At 51.0% G+C, this 19,237-nt stretch overlaps 1 protein-coding gene across 1 annotated transcript; it reads right to left on the bottom strand.

The window, feature by feature from the left end:
- Nucleotides 1-1,751: 1,751 nt before the first annotated feature.
- On the bottom strand, nt 1,752-9,388 carry ECRG4 (ECRG4 augurin precursor). The gene is made up of 4 exons (XM_061211231.1): nt 8,902-9,388; nt 6,964-7,011; nt 4,707-4,864; nt 1,752-2,117 (listed from the first exon to the last, which is right to left on the bottom strand). The coding sequence occupies exons 1-4, from the start codon at nt 8,978-8,980 to the stop codon at nt 1,959-1,961; spliced, it is 444 nt and encodes a 147-aa protein (XP_061067214.1). The 5' UTR covers nt 8,981-9,388; the 3' UTR covers nt 1,752-1,958.
- Between the last annotated feature and the right edge of the window lie 9,849 nt (nt 9,389-19,237).

The raw sequence follows: 19,237 nt of genomic DNA, 5'->3' as shown, positions 1-19,237 counted from the left end.
ACCCAAAGAACCGTCTTGCTGAGTTCCAACTCAGCCTCCTTTTATACTAAAAGGGGCGGGACTAAAGCCAAGCACTTCCTGGTTCCCGGCAGCCTGGGGGGGGGGGGAAGGTGTTAATTTCTCCCTCGTGCAGTCATTCACACGTGGGCCTGCTCAGGAGGTTCCCTGGGAGCTAAACACAGGTGTTTGAGCTGAATGCTCATTTACCTTCATCTCTCGGAGGCAAGGGTCCCAGATGGGCCATTGTGTGGAATTTAAGCTTATCGGCAACATCCCTTTAGTGATTAACTTGTAAGAGAATACAAAATGTTCTTCCCTATTACAACGCTGTGTTATATTAAAATGTAGAGTAGTACAACTGATGTGGAAAACATGTGTGGCGATTCCTCGAAAAATTAAACAGAGTTACCATATGATCTAATAATTCCACTTCTGGGTATATCCCCAAAAGAATTGAACGTGGGGACATGAAGAGATGTTTACAGACCCGTGTCCACAGCATTACTCACAACAGCCAGGAGGTGGAAGCAACCCAGTGTCCGCTGATGGATGATGGATAAACAAAATGTGGGCTACACACAAAATAGAATATTATTCAGCCTTAAAAAGGGAGGAACTTCTGACACCTGCTATAACATGGATGAACCTTGAGGACATTATGCTCAGTGACATAAGCCAGTCACCAAAGGACAAATACTGTATGTCTGATTCCACTTATATGAGATCCCCAGAGGAGTCAAATTCACCGAGACAGGAAGCGGATGGTGCGTACCAGGGGCTGGGGGAGGGGATGGGGAGTGAGTGTTTAACGGAGACAGAGTTTCAGTTTGGGGAAGATTCAAGGATTCTGGACGTAGAGGGTGGGATGGTTGTACAACAAGGTGAATGTACTTAACGCCACTGAACTATACATCTAAAACTGCTTTAAATGATGGATTTTACGTTGTGTACATTTTACCACAAAGTTTTAAAAGTTGTAAGGATTCCAAAGGATTGTCCACAAACGCTGGTCTCCTGATGCTGGTAGGTACTTCCCACCAAACCCAGGGGTTTATCATCTGCAGCTTGTGAATGAGGATGTGTTTCAGAGACTATATGCAAAATCACACATCATTTTTCTGAGAAAGCTTCCATCAGGCTGTCAGAGGGTCTGTGACCCACACGAGTTCAAGAGCCATTCTGAGGGCCCCTCCCCTCTGCAGGTGTCACCTCCCCACTCTCCTCCCCTCCCTCTACCCACCCCCAGGACACTTTTCTCTTTCATTCACTCAGATTGTTTAAACGTGATGCAATGTATATTCGTAAATCTTTCTTGAACTCATTAGACAAGGTTTAATTTTTTAAGACAAGTGAGGCTCTGAAATCAACCAAACTTCAGTGTTTTTTCTATTACCCTTTTTTTCCTGCCTGACAATATTCAACAGGTCCACCTCTGGCTCGGGAGGTGGAACAGCAAATTTGCAAACCCATGTGGATGCTTAATCCCCCAAACCGTGTTCTGTGACCTTAAATTAATTTCCAGCTAAATTTTCTTGCTTTTTTATTTTTAATTTGGCATTTAGTGTGGACTGAATTCTAATACATTGAAGACCCCTGCTCGGTCCCATGGCCTGGAGGGGTGGGAATTCTTGGAGGGGTAACACTTCAGATAGCAGAGGGGAGGTGCCTCTGAGAAGTTGCTTCAACCTCAGAAACATGCAGGGAAGGAAAACTCTCGCCAGCTCAAGTTTCATCCAAATGAACTCTGAGACTTTTTAACAAAATGCTTTTATTTCTATTTTTAAATGAAATGCATTGTTAGGTACTTGCATGAAACCTCGAAAGGCATTTACGTTCTTTGCTTTAACTTCCTTTGTGGCCACAGAAAGCGGGTAGGAAAGGTGAACCGAGACCAGGCGCAGCAGACACAGCCCGGGCATCGTGCGGAGCCTGCGGCCCCGAGCCCGCCTGAGTGACGGTCAGTAGTCGTCGTAGTTGACGCTGGCTCCGTGCCTGAAGCCATAGGGGCTCCAGGGACCCATCGCAGCATCCTCATCGTGGTGGCGCCGGTGGTAATCGTAGTAGTCGTGCCCATTCCGACCTCTGTTTAGCCAATAGGTGATGTCATCCTCAAATTTCTGCAGGAAAAGAGGATGAGAGGGGATGAATGGAAGGACACCGTTTCCCAGAGAACATCTTACTGACGCCGTTTCTCTGGGATTTTTCTTCAACGAGGAACAACCCCTCCTAAGAATAACTCCTGCCACAAGGACCTACTGTACAGCACAGGGGGGAATTATATTCCATATCTTGTAATAACTTATAATGGAAAAGAAGCTGAAAAAGAATATATGTAGAACCGAATCACTTTGCTGTATACCTGAAACTAACACCCCATTGTAAATCAACTCTACTTCAATAGAAAACAATAAATAATCGTTCTTTAAAAAGAATAACTTCTGGCTACGGCATCCCTGGGCCAGAGGTCAATAGTAACCAGCTGGAGAACACTGCTGAAAGCTTTTTCCCCCAAAGGAGTGCACACCCTACCCTTGAACACGTCTGTCTGTGAGCTCTAAATACACCCCAGACTGCAACAGTTTTCTCTTTTTCAGTAAAGAAAATGGACATCTGCCCAATACAGTAACAGCTGGGCCTGTCCCCAGGCGCTGGGCATCTGATGTGGCAGGCGCTGGCCCCCTCCCCATCCTGCCCGGGCTTCGTGAACGTGGCGCATGAAACCACATTGCAGCCTCGGGGCAGGGAATTTGGACATGTCTGGTGGTGACACTCTCACACCTGTCGTGTTGCTCAGACAGGCCTGGATGCACTGATCCAGGCCACAAACGCTTACTACGTGGGCACGATTCAACCCTCATCCCTGTCTACTCACTGGGCCTGGGGCTCCAGCCTCCTCTGACCCTCCCCCAGTCCCTGCCTTGAAAAGGAAACAGCTTGCTTGTCTCACAATACTGCAGTTTTTCCCATAGTGAAGTAGTCTCGTTCCTTGGTTTTTCTCATTTTATAATCTTGTTTGAGGTTTTGGCTTCACATATTTTTTTTCCAAACAATTTGTAAAATAGTTTATGAATACAAAATAATGCAGACACATTTAACAAATGTGTATGTGAGAGGGAGACAAAGAAAAAGGGAGATATTTCCATTGCCAAAGGCAACCACTACTGACATTTGGATGCATTTCCTTCTAGTGTCTTCTATGCATCATATTTAGTTATTATACTCTTACTTGATCCCCATTTTTATTCTGGTTTTGTCACCAGTCATTATTTTAGCCATTTCCCCATGTCAAACTCTTAACACCCATTTTCTTGAACTGCAAATACAGATCATCAAGGAAATGCAAATTAGGAAAATATGATACGGCATTTTCATCTATCAAAGAAGTAAATTGATTTGTTGTAAAATTTTTTCAATGGCAATACCAGATGCTGCTGAAGACTTGAGAATAGTGGGGCTCTCACGCATGACTTATGGGAAGATGAAATTTGCTGGTACTTAACGACCCTGACATGTGATTCTATCTTTTGGCCCAGTAACTCCACTGGACAAAGTGATACTAAGTAAGGAGAAAACTACACACGAAGATGCAAGTAACAGTACCTGCCTTTTGGGTTGTTCTGAATGTTAGCGAATTCATATAAGTATGAGACCCGTGCCTGGCACAGTTTGGCTATAGGTGCTTAGTGATTTGCACAGCAAGAAAATTATATTTGTGTAGCAAAAAGATAATTAGGGAACAACTGGTATATCCAACGGTTAGGACTGGGAAGGAAATTATACAGCTACAGGATTGCATGCTATGCAGCCATGAAAAATGATGTTTCTGAAGAGTTTACTTTTGTTCGCCTCTTGCAGTAGTTTGTATACACCCTCCATTCACAATATGAGCCATGAGCCCGTTTGGAAAAGCCCTTCCAGTTCCCCCCTGGGAGACGCCACCTCCCGTCCACTCCCTGGCTGGGGCAGTGAGCTGTGCTCTCCACATCAGGCCTCACTCAGCACAGCCCTGCCCATCACCCTGCAGACTCGCTCCGGGCCAGCGGAATCTCACACCTTAACTCCGCCGCTGGCTGACCTGTACCTGGTCCCCCGCTGGGAGTCGGTGATGATAAGCAGTCTTTTTCCTTAATTTGGTGAGTATGTCCATTCACGCTACCTGGACACATGAACTGAACCGTACTTCCTGCAAATGCATTGACAAATTTTCCCAGAAACATCTGCAAGGACCCGTCGCTCTTTAAAAGTCGCTTTGCATCTCTTTCCATTATCCTCATGGGTCTTTGCATCAATCTTGCTGTTTCTGACATTTTTTTGGAGGCAAAGTTGAAAATGTTTTGGGACGTGGTGAGTTATTTTTAAGGACACCCAGGCAAAACTGACCAGATACATTAAAAGAGTCCCTAAGAAAACCAGCTTCTCGATCAATTTAAGACCCAGCCACTTTGGGCAGGGACGTCTCTGGAACTCTGCTTCCAAAACCTGATGGGAGAGATTCCCATCTTGGCACAGTGGGAGGGAAATTTCCAGCTAATACCCTTATGCCTGACGGTCATGTGGTCCAATGCCTGGCAGCTCTTGGCATAGAATGGGGGCTGTGACTTCAGGGCAAATAACAGAACTTCATTCTCTGTGCCCGTTTCCCCAAAGCAGGCCTCCCCACCCCCGTCCTGCCGGGCAGGAAGCCAGGCTCCAGCCAGAACACACACCACTTCGTCGAAGCCCAAGTGCAGGAAGTGCTGGTACCACTGCTGCACCTCGGGCCGCGTGCGGTCCCACAGCTGCCGCTTGCGCCGCCTCAGGCCGCTCAGGAACTCCTTGGCTCTGCTCTCCGGGACAGCCACCGGGGTCGTAGGGGGAGCAGGGGCTGAAACGAGGGGTTCCCCACCCCCAAATACAGAGAATGATTCCTTTCCTCATTGGGGTGAATTGCTCTTCTCTATCCCCCTCTCCGTCCCCACCTGGCAGGAGATGGCCTTCACTGGCACATCCTTCCTGCAGGGCGCGGGTGCTGTGCGGGCTCCCGCCGTCCGTCCCGGGCTTCGGGGTAGCGAGCCCTGCTGTCCAGGCACAGCCATGGAACAGGCCCGGGGCGGGAACCGAACTCAGCTCCTCCTCTGCAGCCCCTCGCCAGGCCCAGACCCCAGGCCCCAGGCCCTGGGCAGGGGCTGGTGCTCCCCCTGGGCTCTGCCGTGGGGAAACCATCGGGTGTCCAGTGCCGCTGGGTGTGCGTGCCTTTTCCGCACAAACACGAGCGCGCTGGGATTGCTTAGGGGGCCAGGGGAGAAAGAGCCGGAGCAGGGGTCTGAGCAGGCCGGCCAGCGAGCCCAGCGGTACAGCAAGTCCTCAAGTCAGGCTGCAGGGACACGAGGCACCCCCTCGGCCACCGTCTCTGGGCCTCACAGTGTGACCATGAACGCTTCGACTGTCTCTTGATGGGGGTGACCCTCGCTTTCCCACGGCTTCCCCGGACGCCTTTCCATCGTGGGCTCAGCTGCAGAAAAGGCCCCGCTTCCGCAGATGTGCTCGGGGAAGTGCTGTGCCGCTGGGCCGGCCTGCTGTCCGGCTCTGAGCCTCTGTGCCCTCATCTGCAACACGGGACTGAAGGGCCCGCCTCCCGTCATGGAGGCTGCGCAGGAAAAGGAAGTCAAATGCCCTTGTGTCCCTTGGTCACGTGGATAAATATCAGCACATTTGTGTTTTCACCTCCTGTTCACCTGTGCCTTTCCCTCAGGGCCTGTTACACTGATCTGTACACAGTAGGTGCTCAATATGTGTTTCTTGGCTTGAGCTGAATAAAAGCTGAGGATGTACATGGAGGAGTCATGATCATCGGCCGTTAGCTCTCCAGTCCCCCTTAGACAGGTGGCCCAGCCAGGGCCCCCGTCACCCCTGGTGTCCCCGGGAGATGGCTGTCCAGCACAGGGAGGGGCCATCTGAGGGCCCTGGGAGGTCGGGGGTGGACCAGCGCCTTGGGAGCAGCTGGAAGAGCTGCGGAAGATGCTGGGAGCTCCCCCAGGAGCCCCTCCCCCGAGAGGGGCTGTGTGTGCTCCACAGGTGTGTGTGTGGCGGGGGGTCCCTGCGGGGCCACCTGGGAAGCAGGTGCATAAGCGCTGGGGCCCCCCATTGGGGAGCAGACTTCAGCCTCCTGGAGCACCCGTTAATCCAGGGGAAAGAATAAGTAGTTAAAAGTTCACCTCAGAAATGTAGTCTTGGGAGGAGATATGAGGATGTATGTATATGTAGAGCTGATTCACTTTGTTGTACAGCAGAAACTAACACACCATTGTAAAGAAATTATATTCCAATAAAGATGTGAAAAAAAAAAAAAAGAAATGTAGTCTTCATTCTAAGGATCGATAACTTGCTAATTTCCAGGTGAAGACGAAAGTTCTGCGGGAGAATGGCTTTCACAAGCCCCCACAATGATCGAACTGATTACAGTGGGCCCAGAACTCACCTGTGTGGCTCCCAGACAGTTCTGTTTCTACGACATTTTGCTGCGTTACCATATCTATCTGAGGTGTGTTCTTCACAACAGGTGTCAGTAACAAAACGGTCTTTCTGTTTAACCCTCCCCCAAGAGCTAGTTGGATACGGAGGACGCCCACAATACCGCTCTGTGCTGCCCCAGAACCGAGGCTGTGTGTGCTCTCAATTCAGGTACGTGCTCTAAGGGGTATCACGATTCTAAAATAAACAGCCTTCAATTAACACTACAGCTCTGTTCCTTTTATTTCTGAGTCCACACTGACAGCTGTCAGAAAAGCATTAACTGGCAATAATATTTACCTGATGAAATACCGCACCACATCCCCACAGGACAAGCCCTTCAAATCTGCTAACCTTCTAAGGAGTAAACACTTTTGATTTTCCAAACACAAGCCTCAAGTGAGCACATCAACATAGCTGTTTCATTGCAGCCTGGTTAAGAATGCAACCCTTATCTGTGTGGGCTATATTTACCTTCCCCTTTCTGAAGCATCAGCTTGAGTTTGTTTCCACTTATGCCACCTAAAGGAATGAAAATGGAAATCATTTCAGGGTTGCACTGCGCCCTTAAATTTCTCATATGCAAAAATCCACATTGGAAAAAATCACTTCATACCCCTATGTTGCTTTAGCAACTTGGTAGTATTACATTATTTAATGCTTGTTGCATTTCCTGTTGTGTAGGAAAAGCAATTCAGGCTGCCTGTGGCTCAAACTAGTGACAAGGACCATGGCCGAGCAGGGCACTTTGAGCTACTTGAGACCATCTGAGCTGTTCTCTAGGAAAAGTGACGTTGTCCTTTGAGCCCTTCTGTCATAATATTCGGGCAGCCACCTGTCATATGCACCTGCCTGCAGACTTAACTTTTTATGGTACAGTCAATCAACTAGTGTCCCCCCAAATTCATACCCACCCAGAACTTCCGAATGTGAACTTATCTGGAAACAGCGCCTTTGCAGACGTAATGAGTTAAGGACCTCGAGGTGATATGATGCCGGGTTTAAGGTGGGCTCTAAATCCAGTGACCAGTGGTGTCCTTATAAGAGGAGGTGAGGCCACAGGGAAGGCAGCCGTGGGAAGACAGAGGCAGAAGTGGAGGTTCTCCACCACAAGTCAAGGAATGGGACTTAGTGCTCTAAAAGCTCAGCCCCGTTTTGTAACTTGCCCTGATTGTCTTAAAATCAGGCATTATTTGTACCATTTATTATTGTTTTTATTCAGATCTAAAAGTGTTTCTATACTCTACAAAACGATTTTCATTTGGTGTCCTAAGAACTTTCACATTCCAGCTCAATGATGATAATATTTTAACTGATTCCTATCACTGCATTCTCGGTATAAACGAAATAAAATACAAGTTCTGAAAAGGACTGGCTTATAGCCGATGCCCACTTGCTGTGTTCAGATGTGCTTCTTAAAATGGGAGGAACAAAGAGGGAGGTGATAAAGCACGTGATGGGGAGTGATGGACTGGCCCCCCATGTGGTCCAAATTAGAACAGCCGTCACCCTCCCCCCACCCCCCTCCCAGGGCTCCTGCTGCCCCGCCCCTGCCCGGTGTTGGGCGTTCCCTACTCGTGCTGAACACCCAAAACGCCGAAGCTGAGCACCAAGGGGGTCCTGCCTTTCCACCCCACCGTGCGGCTGCTTTGCGGTGGAAGATGCACCAGCCTCAGGGTGTTGGGCAAGTCACCTCCCGCCTTCCAGCCTCAGCATCTTCGCAGTAGACCTGGGTCATGACCCCTGCCTCTCAGAGCCCCGAGCCTCAAGGGCGCCCCTTGCCGGCATGAGCCGGGAAGGACGGTAGGAGGGGAGGTAGCAGTGTCAGGGCAAACCCTCTGATTTCAGGTCGCCCTTCTGCGGTGGGGATGTGGGGCTCCCAGGGTTCAAAAGTCCACACCCCGAACCCGCCGCATTTCCGGCGTGTGTGTGAATGCGCGCATTCTGTAGGGAACGGAACCGGGATTTTCAACCCATTCACGGAGGGCTCCAAGAAGTCGAGAAAGTTAAGCCTTTCTCGCTTGAGAACTTTTCCCCAGCTGGGAGGTGAGGCCTGCTCGAAGCTCTGCAGACCTGGAACTTGACCGAGCCAAAGCGCCAGGAAGGGAACGCCTGGTAGGCCCTCTGGGGATGGCCCTTCGGCTCCGCTCTGCCCTGGGCGCACCACCCGCCTACAGCGCCCACTGCGCCCGGCCCTTCGCGTTCAGCCCGAGGCTTCTCCGCCTCCTCTTCCAAGCTTGCCGCGCACACCCGAGACCCTGCCCTTGACCCAAGCACGCCACTTCCCACCGCGCAAGGGCAGAACCCAGGACCCCCCGTCAAACCTTGGCCCTTGCCCGGGCTCACGGTGGGTGCCTAGGCCCCCAGGCCCTCACCGAGCCTCTCCCCGGCGCCCTGGCATCGCCCCCTTACCTGGGCCCACGCACAGCAGCAGGAGCAGCGCCAGCGCTGGCATGACCAGGGCGGCGGGCCGCGCGGAGGAGGCGGCCATGGCTGCACGGAGTGCGCAGGGAGGAGATGCAGGCGCCTCGGCTGCCGCTGCGCGGGGAGGGTCAGGCGCGGGAGGACCAGGCGCGGGGGACTGCGCACGGGAGGACCGCGCATAGGGATACTGGGCGGGCGGGCGGTCCCTGCGTCCCTGCGTCCCTGCCGGGGCGGGACCCGCCGGGCGGGCGCTGTGCCTTCAGGTCCCGGGCCAAGCGTCCGTGCCAAGCCACCGCGCCCCTCTCTCCGGCCGCGGCTCCTCCAAGCTCACGGGGGGTCCGGGTGCGGGGGCCGCCAAGGACCGCGGGCGAGGGGCAAGCGAGGTCCAGCCGCCCCGGGAGGGGCCGCGGCATCCAGAGAGGGGAGGCCTCCGCCCGGGAAGGACTGAGGATGCTGTGCCGGATTCCCGCTCAGGCCGCCGGGTCTCGCGCCTACCTGCCCCGCCTCCGGTTCGCAGCGCCACTCCCCTCCGCGCCGTGCGCCCCGGCCTCCCCAGCCCGCTCCCTCCCGCGCAGGCCTTTGGAATGTCCTGGATTACAGATGCCTTTGGCAGTTCTGTGCTTCGTGCTCTTTGAACGTCTCCACACTCTGGGTTCAGAGCTGCGTTCCAGGAAAATATCTCACTCCAGACGACCCCGATAGACGAGGCTTTTAGTAACCAGGAGCCGGTGAGCCCATTTGGTATTCTCAGGACGTATTTCCCCCTCGTGCGCCCCGGATCCACGCACACTGAAGCGGTACCGCCGTGAGGCCCGGTGAGAACCGAGCGTGCCTTCCCCGGCCCCGGGCCTGTTCACACACGAGGACTCCTCGCAGGCAGGGCGGCTGCTGAGAAGTAACCTCTCTAGGCCTGTCTACACCGCGGCCGCTTCCCTTTTTAAACCTTTGCACCCTGACCCAGCTCTCCGCGTGATGCGGTTGGCGCTCTGCAGCCAGAAAGAAGCGCGTTTACGCTGAACCAGCAAAGGCCAAAGGACCAAAGGGAAGGCGAGAAGGGGCTCTGAGAGAACCCCAAGCCTTGGGCTCACAGGCTTCCCGAGGCGCCAGAGAGAATCCGGAAGATAACCTCATACTTGCAGTGCTGGCAGGGAACCGCTTATAAACCCCGGGGAGCTGGGGAGCTGGGGAGCTGGGGCAGGATGAGAAAAAGCAAAGCCATACCTGTCCTTCTGCCCAAGGACAAGACGTTTATCGTGAGGAGGAAGACCCAAGCAAAGGACTGGCTTAGAACAGGCGTGGAAGATATTAACCGTAATCTCTCCCTTATCTTGTGGAGGTCTCCCGGCTCAATCCAATCTCCAACAGCATTTGCTTCTCCTGTAACACTGAAGTTCTCCTCTTAACCAGGCTCCGATCAGAACCCAGTCGTGTTGCCTGTAAGGACAGTAGCCATCTCCTTGAGGAGTTTTCTTTTTCCCTCTCGCGGAAACGGGCCTTCATTTCACACCCTCCCACTGACAGTTAAAACGCACGTGGCGATTTTACTTTTTGTTAATTCCAAGATTCCAAGAGGGAAAAAAAAAGTCTGCTTTAATCAGCTCATGCAGTTGTAGGATTTGAAGGTAAAGTAAATATTGAATCCTAATTTTTTATTAGCCTATATTAAAAAAAAACCCTCAATTGGTGTTTTAATGTAGAATTGGTTAGACAGATCAAGGATCCCACAGGAAATTATTTCACAAGAATTGTCAATAAGATGAGAAGAACATATCCTGAGGACTTGGCCCTGCTTCCTCTCCACAGGGAGGGGATGGAGGTGAGGTCATTCACCAGCACCCTCGGAACTGCTCAGATGACATCCTTGGGGCCGGGGAGTGGCAGCCTGGGCCCCAGCAGGGCAACGGTGAAGTTGCCAGAAGTGGATACTGAGTCTTCAGTATTGCTGAGTCTTCAGTATTGCTGAGTCTTCTTCCTGAGCTAAGCTTACACGTCCAACCAAGAAGACAAAACTGGTGACCGTTCGACGTAAAGGACCATCTGGTAATCACATAAGGCTTTGACGTCCACTTGTCTGTTTACACTCTTTACGAAACGAGAATGGTTTCCAGGAGATTTCACAGTTCCCGGGTAAGTGGAACATTACACACCCTAAATAATGGCTGAATTCTCCATCTCTGCCATTAATAGAGACAGTCCCTTCATGTCAACTTTTTATTGAAATGTAACATAATATAGAAAAGTGCGGAGATCAAATATACAACACAGTGATGGAGAAACCATGTTACTAGCCCTCTGGGAGCCCCTGTGTCCCTCCCAGTCCCCCCTCACCCCACATATAAGTTTAGTTTGAGGCAATCCTCTTTTAAAAACACTTCGTTGGTATTTTATTTTCATTTCCTTAAAACGAACAAAACTCAACATACGAAGACTTTTGATTACCGGTAGGAAGATACTAATGATAAAAAGAAGGATTAAAGGGGTCAGATTCATGACTATCAATTGAATTCAATTTGATTCAGTATCAATATCTGTTTCTCAAATGCTCAGTGGACATCCCTGTAGACAACCTTCCAGAGCGAAATGTCTTTGGCTTCCGTGTTCGTGTGCCTTGCACATTGTAATATTTATTGCCGCGAATAAAGGCACACAGAGCATTGCGTCCGCCTGTCCCTGCCTTTTGTCCGTTTCCATCCATGCCAGGTCTCTGGTTGCTTGGGTCCTACTCACTGGGGTTTCTGTCTGTCTCTCTCTCTCCTGCACAAACATGGGAGGGTTCACTTGTAGGGAGGGCGTGGGAGGGAAGGTGACCATGATGGGGCCCAGGGCCATTACTGCCGCTTCAGTGAGAGGTTCGAGGTGTGATGAAACCTCCCATGTTTATTCACAGGAAAACAGCCCTGGGTCAGTAGCAGGACCAACCCCCTGCCTTCCTGGGGGCTGCCAAGCTCAGGTGCCCGGCTGGAGATGCTGTGCCAGTTCCGACGTCCAGCTTCCTTTCCATTTGTTTACTTGTTCACCTGTATTTACTTATAAAAGGAGGCACTGTGAAAAGTCCTTTTCTTCCTATTTACTTAAATTCGCCATCCCCTTTCTCCCTCTACTAATGCTGGTCTAGTCCTTATTCCTTCTTCCACCGTTTCTCAGACTCGGTCTAAAAATCCCAAGGCGCTTGTTCAGGCAGGTTCCTGGGCCACATTCCCTGGAATTGTGAACCACTTGGTCTTGAGTGAAGCTCGGGGCTCTGCGTTTTCGGGGGGATGCTGATGCAAGCGGTGCCCAGGGTGCTCCCCGGCTCTCCACCAAAACTCACCTGCTGCCCTCAGCTTCCACTCCACCGAGGCTATCCACTGACACACCCACATGTGGCCTGTCCGGCAGGAGGGGCCCGGGGTAGGTCCTGCAGGGAGGCTCAGGGCTCCCAGAGAGAGTATCCCAAGATCAGCTGTTCCAAAAGATAAGAAGAGGAAGCTGCCATCACCTTAAGGTCTTGGCCTGGAAGCTGACGTGAGTTAATGCCACCATATTCGCTTGATGGAAGCAGTCACAGAGCCCACCATCCAGGGAGCCTTCAGGGGGAGGGCCAAAGGTCCCATTTCTGAGTGGGGGGGACGTCAAAGGTTGTGTGGCTGTCTTTAACCCACTGCACTCAGCCACCTTTCAAGGTCAAGCTTAGATGCTGCCTGCTCCAGGAAGTCTTTCTTGCTTCCCACTTTGGGCCAGGAGCATATTTTCCTCTGAATTCCTCCAAGCCTATGTTCCCCCTGAAGGTTTCCCATTCTACCTTATTTTTCTTTGAGCTCCTCAAATTTTGTTCCCTTTTTTATGACCCCATAAAACTGACACCCAATAAATATTGCGTGAATGAATAAATGTTGCCATCTAAAAGTGAATCTGTAGTTACACAGATCTTGTATAAATGAGATCATTTCGGCTTCCCTGGTGGCGCAGTGGTTGAGAATCTGCCTGCCAATGCAGGGGACACAGGTTCGAGCCCTGGTCTGGGAAGATCCCACATGCCCGCGGAGCAAATGGGCCCGTGAGCCACAATTACTGAGCCTGCGCGTCTGGAGCCTGTGCTCCGCAACAAGAGAGGTTGCGATAGTGAGAGGCCCGTGCACTGCGATGAAGAGTGGACCCCGCTTGCCAAAACTAGAGAAAGCCCTCGCACAGAAACGAAGACCCAACACAGCCAAAAATAAATAAATAAATAAGCACACCTAGTATAGTGTAATTAAAAAAAAAAAAAATGAGATCATTTCATATGTCTTTTTTAAGTTTGATATTAGAAAAGTACGTGTTATAGCTAACGAAAACTCATAGCAGCCCAGGAATAGTAATAAGGAAGGATACCTGAGTAGATACCCTCCCCGAAGGCCAGCGTAGAAACTGCTGACATTGCAGGACTGGCAACTGCAGGGTTAATCTTCATGCTCAGCAACGGGTCCTCAAAACTCCTTTCCTGTTTATTAAGCAAATTCCCACATTGGAATTTTAATAACTTTTGCCATTTCAAATAACTTACTGAAGTCAAAGGCAGGGAAAGCAGGAGAGTTTCCGTTCAGCCGAAAAAAATAATGAGAGGCACAAAGTCCTTTTTATGCACAGCCCTGCTCATGGAAGGCTCGGTGAGCAGGGCTCTGGGAGGGGCCAGGGACCCACAGACAAACGAGGTCTTAGTGATGTGACCCTGAAGGCAGACATGGCCCTTAGTGATGGGGTCCTGCAGGCAGACGCTGTCCTTACTGCAGGTGAGCGTAGATCCCTAGCCCCGGGTATAGAGATAGCCAACGTCTTGAAGCAATGGTCTTCGGATCCCTAAGGGGCCTCTGGGGAAAAGAGATGATGCTACTAAAACAGACTGGCACGTTAAATGGGGCCAGTTTCCAGTCTCTCCATACCTTAAAATTTCCAGCATTTTAACCAAAACTATCCCGGAAGCTGAGGAGACCACAGAGACTCAGAGTAGACTGCTGCGGTTGAAGGTAGCGTAGCTGCCCGCAGTAGAACAAGCCCCTGTGAACTCTGCCTGAAGTCCTTTGCCCTGTGGGGCAGGGAGCACGCAGATTCTCAGCACGAAACCCAGAGCAGCGGCTCCACCACCTGGCTGCAAAGGATGGTATAATAGTTGGGGCCGTGCTTCTCCAGGCGCGAGGGGTCCCAGCCTCGGGCACCAAGGCCAAGGCCAGAGGCCTGCTGTCAGAGCCAGGTCCTGGCTCCACGCTGGGTGGCCAGGAACCGGATGAGGCCTGCCATCGCCTGGCACAGATGGGGCCACGGTACTGACAGGGCCACAAGCACCACCGTGATTCTTCCTTAATGAATGACTCAAAGCAGTCCTTTCAACTTTGACAGATACCTTGAATCCCAAAGAGGTGGGAGGGAGTCTTGCCGTGGCCTCGCTCCTGCAGTCATGCGTCATCAGGGACGGAGCCCGGCTGGGGTCTCTTCGGGGCTGCCCGATTAGAGCGCCAGCCCCCACTTGGTCCACGGAGCTCCCCCAGATGGCTGGGGCTGTTGTAATTGCGTTTTGTTTCTGGTGGTGTTTCGTTTCATAGTACATTGATGTTGTGAATTACTGAGTGCAGAATTCTGAGACAGCGGTATGGGTAGAGTGAAAGTGTGATTCAAACTAGCTCCCTCCAGCCCCGACGTGAGCATGCAAGAGTCACTCCTTCTGCTAAGGCAGTGTACTTCCAAGACTCTCCACTCAAATACAAACATGTTTGAGGGGGTAATAACAGTGAAATATCCTCCCTTCACGGAGATGGAGAGCTGCAACGGTACCATCACGGGCACGCATTCTGTCCACTCCAAGGATGCAGGCACCTGTTAGGTACAAAGGGTGGCCCAGGGATGCAAAGCCTACAGCTAAATGGTGCTTTCAGATTTCCAAGTCCTCCCCAGGTCCTGCAGGGCGGGCAGGAGCGGCCCCCCCATTTTACAGATTAGGAACCTGGGGCGTCAGAGGTTGTGACCTGCCCGTCAGCAGTTTGCTGATTCAGCCCGGTGCTCCTCCATTCTTTTGGTCTGTTGGCATCCTCAGGTGGCCCAGAGACAAGACGCCGTGCTGCGTGCCGTCCGCGGGCAAGTGTGAAGTCCGATTCTGGTCCTCAGGGTGCTGTCCATCTAGTGGGGGAAGCAGGACATACATATCAAAGTGTCAGGAGCAACAGACTGTAGTTAGCTTTTGCAGCTGTTTGAAAGCTGTCTCAGAACTGGCATTTTAAGGGCCCCAAACAGTCAAGATTACTATCATTAGAAACAAGAATGATACAGCTTTATATAAGCGATTGGTGGTTTATAAACACCTTCCCATAGAGTTCATTATTTCAGACTCGTGGTTCAGAGGTGAGGTCATTCTTTTCTGCCAAAACCTGTCTCTTCATCTTAAGATTCTGCTCAAGAAGCTTGTCTCACCTGAGATATTTAGGCAGGAAATTTCCTTTTATCTTTGGTGGGTATAATGCTTATTTAGATCATCTTAGCATGCTAGTTTCAAATCGTTTAGGTATTTCCTTTGCGGCATTTAGTCTTTGCTCTATTTTTTCTCCCGCGTGTGTGCGCACGTGTGTGTGTGCACGCGTGCGTGTGCGTGCGTGCGTGTGTTACGCGGGGAGGGAGGTATTTTTAAGTCATTTTTCGTGTTGCATCAGTCAGACCCTCCAGCTTGGGATGTGTACCCCTGAGTCACTGTTTACAGCCTCCTCAGGACCTCATCTGTGGAGGACTGCCTGCGGGTGCAGGAAAGGGGTGGGGTGGCCCTGGGCGCTGGGGCGGCTCCAGGACTCGGGTGGAGGGTTTTGTCACAGAGGGGGACCCCAGTGGCCCTTTTCCACTAGTCTTGTCTCTACTTGAAAGGTCCTGGGAGCAGGGAAGCTCTGCCCCAGGCAGGGGTGACAGCAGTCACAAGGCGTGGCCGCACGACGACACCCACCCCCATCCCAGACGACGGTGGGTGAGCGCAGTGACCTTCCCTCCATCTGGTAGCCCCAGGGCACCAGTCAGTGAAGTAAAGAATTTATCGGGGCCCCACTCCCTATCATGCAACCTCTGAGTTACCTTTATTTTAATTTTTGTATTGAAGTACAGTTGACTCACCACGTGATGTTAGTTTCTGGTGTGCAGCAAAGTGATTCAGTGATACACACACACATATATATATATTCTTTTTCATATTCTTTTTCATTATGGTTTATTATAGGATTTGGAGTAGAGTTCCCTGTGCTCTACAGTGGGTCCTTGTTGTTTATCTATTTTATATACAATAGTTTGTATCTGCTGCAGCAACACGCGTGGACCTAGAGGTGATCATCCTAAGTGAACTCAGTCAGACAAAGACAAATACCTGCTGAGTTACTTGCATATAACGTTCCCCAGCTATCCCAAGCCTAAAAACGGAGGCTAACAACACCTACATCCTCTCGTGACTGCACAGGGGGGCAACTGAAGTAGAAGCAACAGCACATAGTTCAAGTGTGCAGTTCAAAGAGTCCTGACGAAAGTATACAGCTGTGTAGGCAGCACACAGTCACGGTGAAGAATGTCCCCCTCACCCCAGTGTGGTCCCTGTGCCGCCCCCAGCCTCCCCCTCCCCTGCCCTCCGGCCGCCACTGACCTGCTTTCCACCACAAAGCACGTGGATCTGACTTTTCTAGAATCCACGCGAATGGAAGCCTGCAGTACACACTACATCGGGCTCCTTTCACGAAGCATCGTGTTTTTAACTTGTCCGTGTTGTTCTGTGTATCAGGACTGTGTTCCTTTGCATTTGTGAGGTTTATATATGTGTTGGTTGGAATATTCCTTGCTGTTTTTGGTTTTCAACCAATGAAATGATGACCATGTCAGTGGGATATTGGATAAAAGACCGTAGAAAGCCTGGACCAACCAGAACTGGCTCTGCAGCCCAGACCAGGACGAAGCCCCACCTCGCCACGTGCAGGGAAGCGCTGCCCTGTCTGACACCGACGCTCCTCTTTCTACCTGCCTCTACCAACAACTCCCTGCCGCGCTCCAAACGTGTGTGCCCTCCTCCGAGGTGACCCGCTCTCCACGTGTCGGTTGGTGACCCCAGGCGTGGACAGTGGACTCCAGTCCCTTCCCTGGGACACTTGGACATGTGTCAGGGGCAGCACGGCTCAGTGTGGCCCAGGCTCTGCTGGGGGATGTGGGGAGCAACAGCTGGGCCCGTGTCCGCCACGTGCAGAGCGTGTCCACAGCCGTGGAGGGAGGACGGGGATGAGACACGGGCACCCGGAGCTCCGCCGGGTCCACCACCTGCCCAGGCCTCCGTGATGCCCCGCAATCTTCCCAACAAATCCAAGTCCTGGCTTTAGTGAGCTCAATAGGACTTTGCCACGTTAGACACAAAGTGGCCTGATACACAGAAATTTCCAGAGACAGGCGGCTCCTGACTCAACACGGACCCTGAAATGGTGTGAAAGCGACAGTGCTTGCCCCACAGAGAGTTCTCTGTTAGGGTTCATGTTGTTGCATTTGGGCCAAAACCGCTGTGCACTTCCTTCTTACACCCACCAGGCTGGCAGCTGAGGGGGTTCGTATGCTCTGACTCGCAGGCAGTGCTGGAAGCTGCCGGGCAGGGAAGGGAGCCCAGAGCATTAATAAGAAGCAACAAGCTCTGTGCTGTGTGGCCACCTAGAGGGGTGGGATAGGGAGGGTGGGAGGGAGACGCAAGAGGGAGGAGATATGGGGATATATGTATACATAGAGCTGATTCACTTTGTCATACAGCAGCAACTAACACAACATTGTCAAACAATTATACTCCAATAAAGATGTTAAAAAAAAAAAAAAGAAGAAGCAGCAGCAACAAGGCTCCCACCTGAATGGTGGGGCATTCGTGTGATTTAACATTAAAGCACTTTGTGCCCATGGGAGGGGGGCGTCTTTCTAGCATCTGTCCTCCTGCCCCTTGCGTACACCCAGCCCCGGGTTGTCAAGATTGGACTTGGATGTAATTAGCAGTTCCAACTCCTCTAAGGCCCCATGTATACGCAGCCCATGGTGATTATACCAAGCATTTTGGTTTCTTATAATAGTCGCTTCTTATACTGATCAAGTCATATTTTGCACAGCATGAAAAAGGGCCAGAAGCATTCAGATACTCTGCAAGAAAATAAAATTCCAGAGGTTAAATGTTTCCTTACAATCCCAAGCGGCTCAAAGAATATATTGCTAAAATTTTTCAAGTTCACAGTTTTGAAGATCCTTAAGGGTGGGGGACATGCCTGCCTCTGGTGTTGGAGGGAGACTTAAATACCTTTGGTGGAATTTAAAAGCATCTCTGTTTAAAAGAATCTGCTTCAATGCCATGGAAGTCTACTACATAATTAACTGAATACTTAGTTGGCCCAAGATTAATTGTCAAACATTTTGGTGAAAAGGACTTCAATTAAGTACTACTGACTATGGATGCAAGTGAAACTATTTTTACAAAGCTTAGATGCACTTTTTTTTTTCTGGGTCAGCTTTTGTTTCTTCATCAAAATTCCTGATGATGGCAAACATGTGAGGAGCCTGATAAAGAAGATTCAATTGTTCATAATCTGACCTGTACGTCCAATTCTACTACCAACAAGACAATGCCTTTTACTTCCTCCAAACGCATTTGATGTTCAAAGAGTTGGGAGATGACTTAAACATCAATGATTAAAGTTATCCCAGCTATGCTTTACAGATAACCCATCTCCCTGCCTGTAGGAATGGGAGAATTTAAAGTTTGTTCATTGATAGAATCAACTCCAGATCAAACAAGAATGGCAGAATCTTTTGAATGTAAAACAGCCACTTTCCAGGACTACTCTCTTAAGCTCTCAAATATACTGTTAGAGGGACCACGCTCATTCACAGAAGTCGCTTGTGTTTTGGTAAACGCTGTGGGTCTGACTGTCCTCTGAATCCGCTATCAGGACGAACGTGGCAAAAATGAAGGAGAAGATGGAGAAGGTCCAGGGAACAGCGGTCCCCCCGTGACCCTTCCCCTCCCGGTGCTCGTTTCCTTGGGCTTCTTGTCCGCTGACCCTTCCTCTCCCACATGACAGGGTAGCTGGAGGGCCACAGGCCCCGTCACTGTAGGTCATCCCCCTTTAAGACCACTGGTTGTCCAAGGTGCGATCAGATCTTGGAATAACTGGCCGGAGACTAGCTCATCTTGGCTGCCAGGGGCTGGGGAGGGTTGCCCAGAAAGGACCTTGCCCAGGCCCGGTTAGGAGCTGCACTGGGGAGCTGATTCTGTATCTGGAGGGTCAAGAAACAAGGGTGTCATGGGTGGAGGAGAGCTTGGATGTGTGGGTAGGGTGGCTCC

This window comes from Eubalaena glacialis, chromosome 14 (assembly GCF_028564815.1).
Source record: "Eubalaena glacialis isolate mEubGla1 chromosome 14, mEubGla1.1.hap2.+ XY, whole genome shotgun sequence".
Taxonomy (NCBI): Eukaryota; Metazoa; Chordata; class Mammalia; order Artiodactyla; family Balaenidae; genus Eubalaena; species Eubalaena glacialis.
This window is presented reverse-complemented; position numbering and strand designations above follow the sequence as displayed.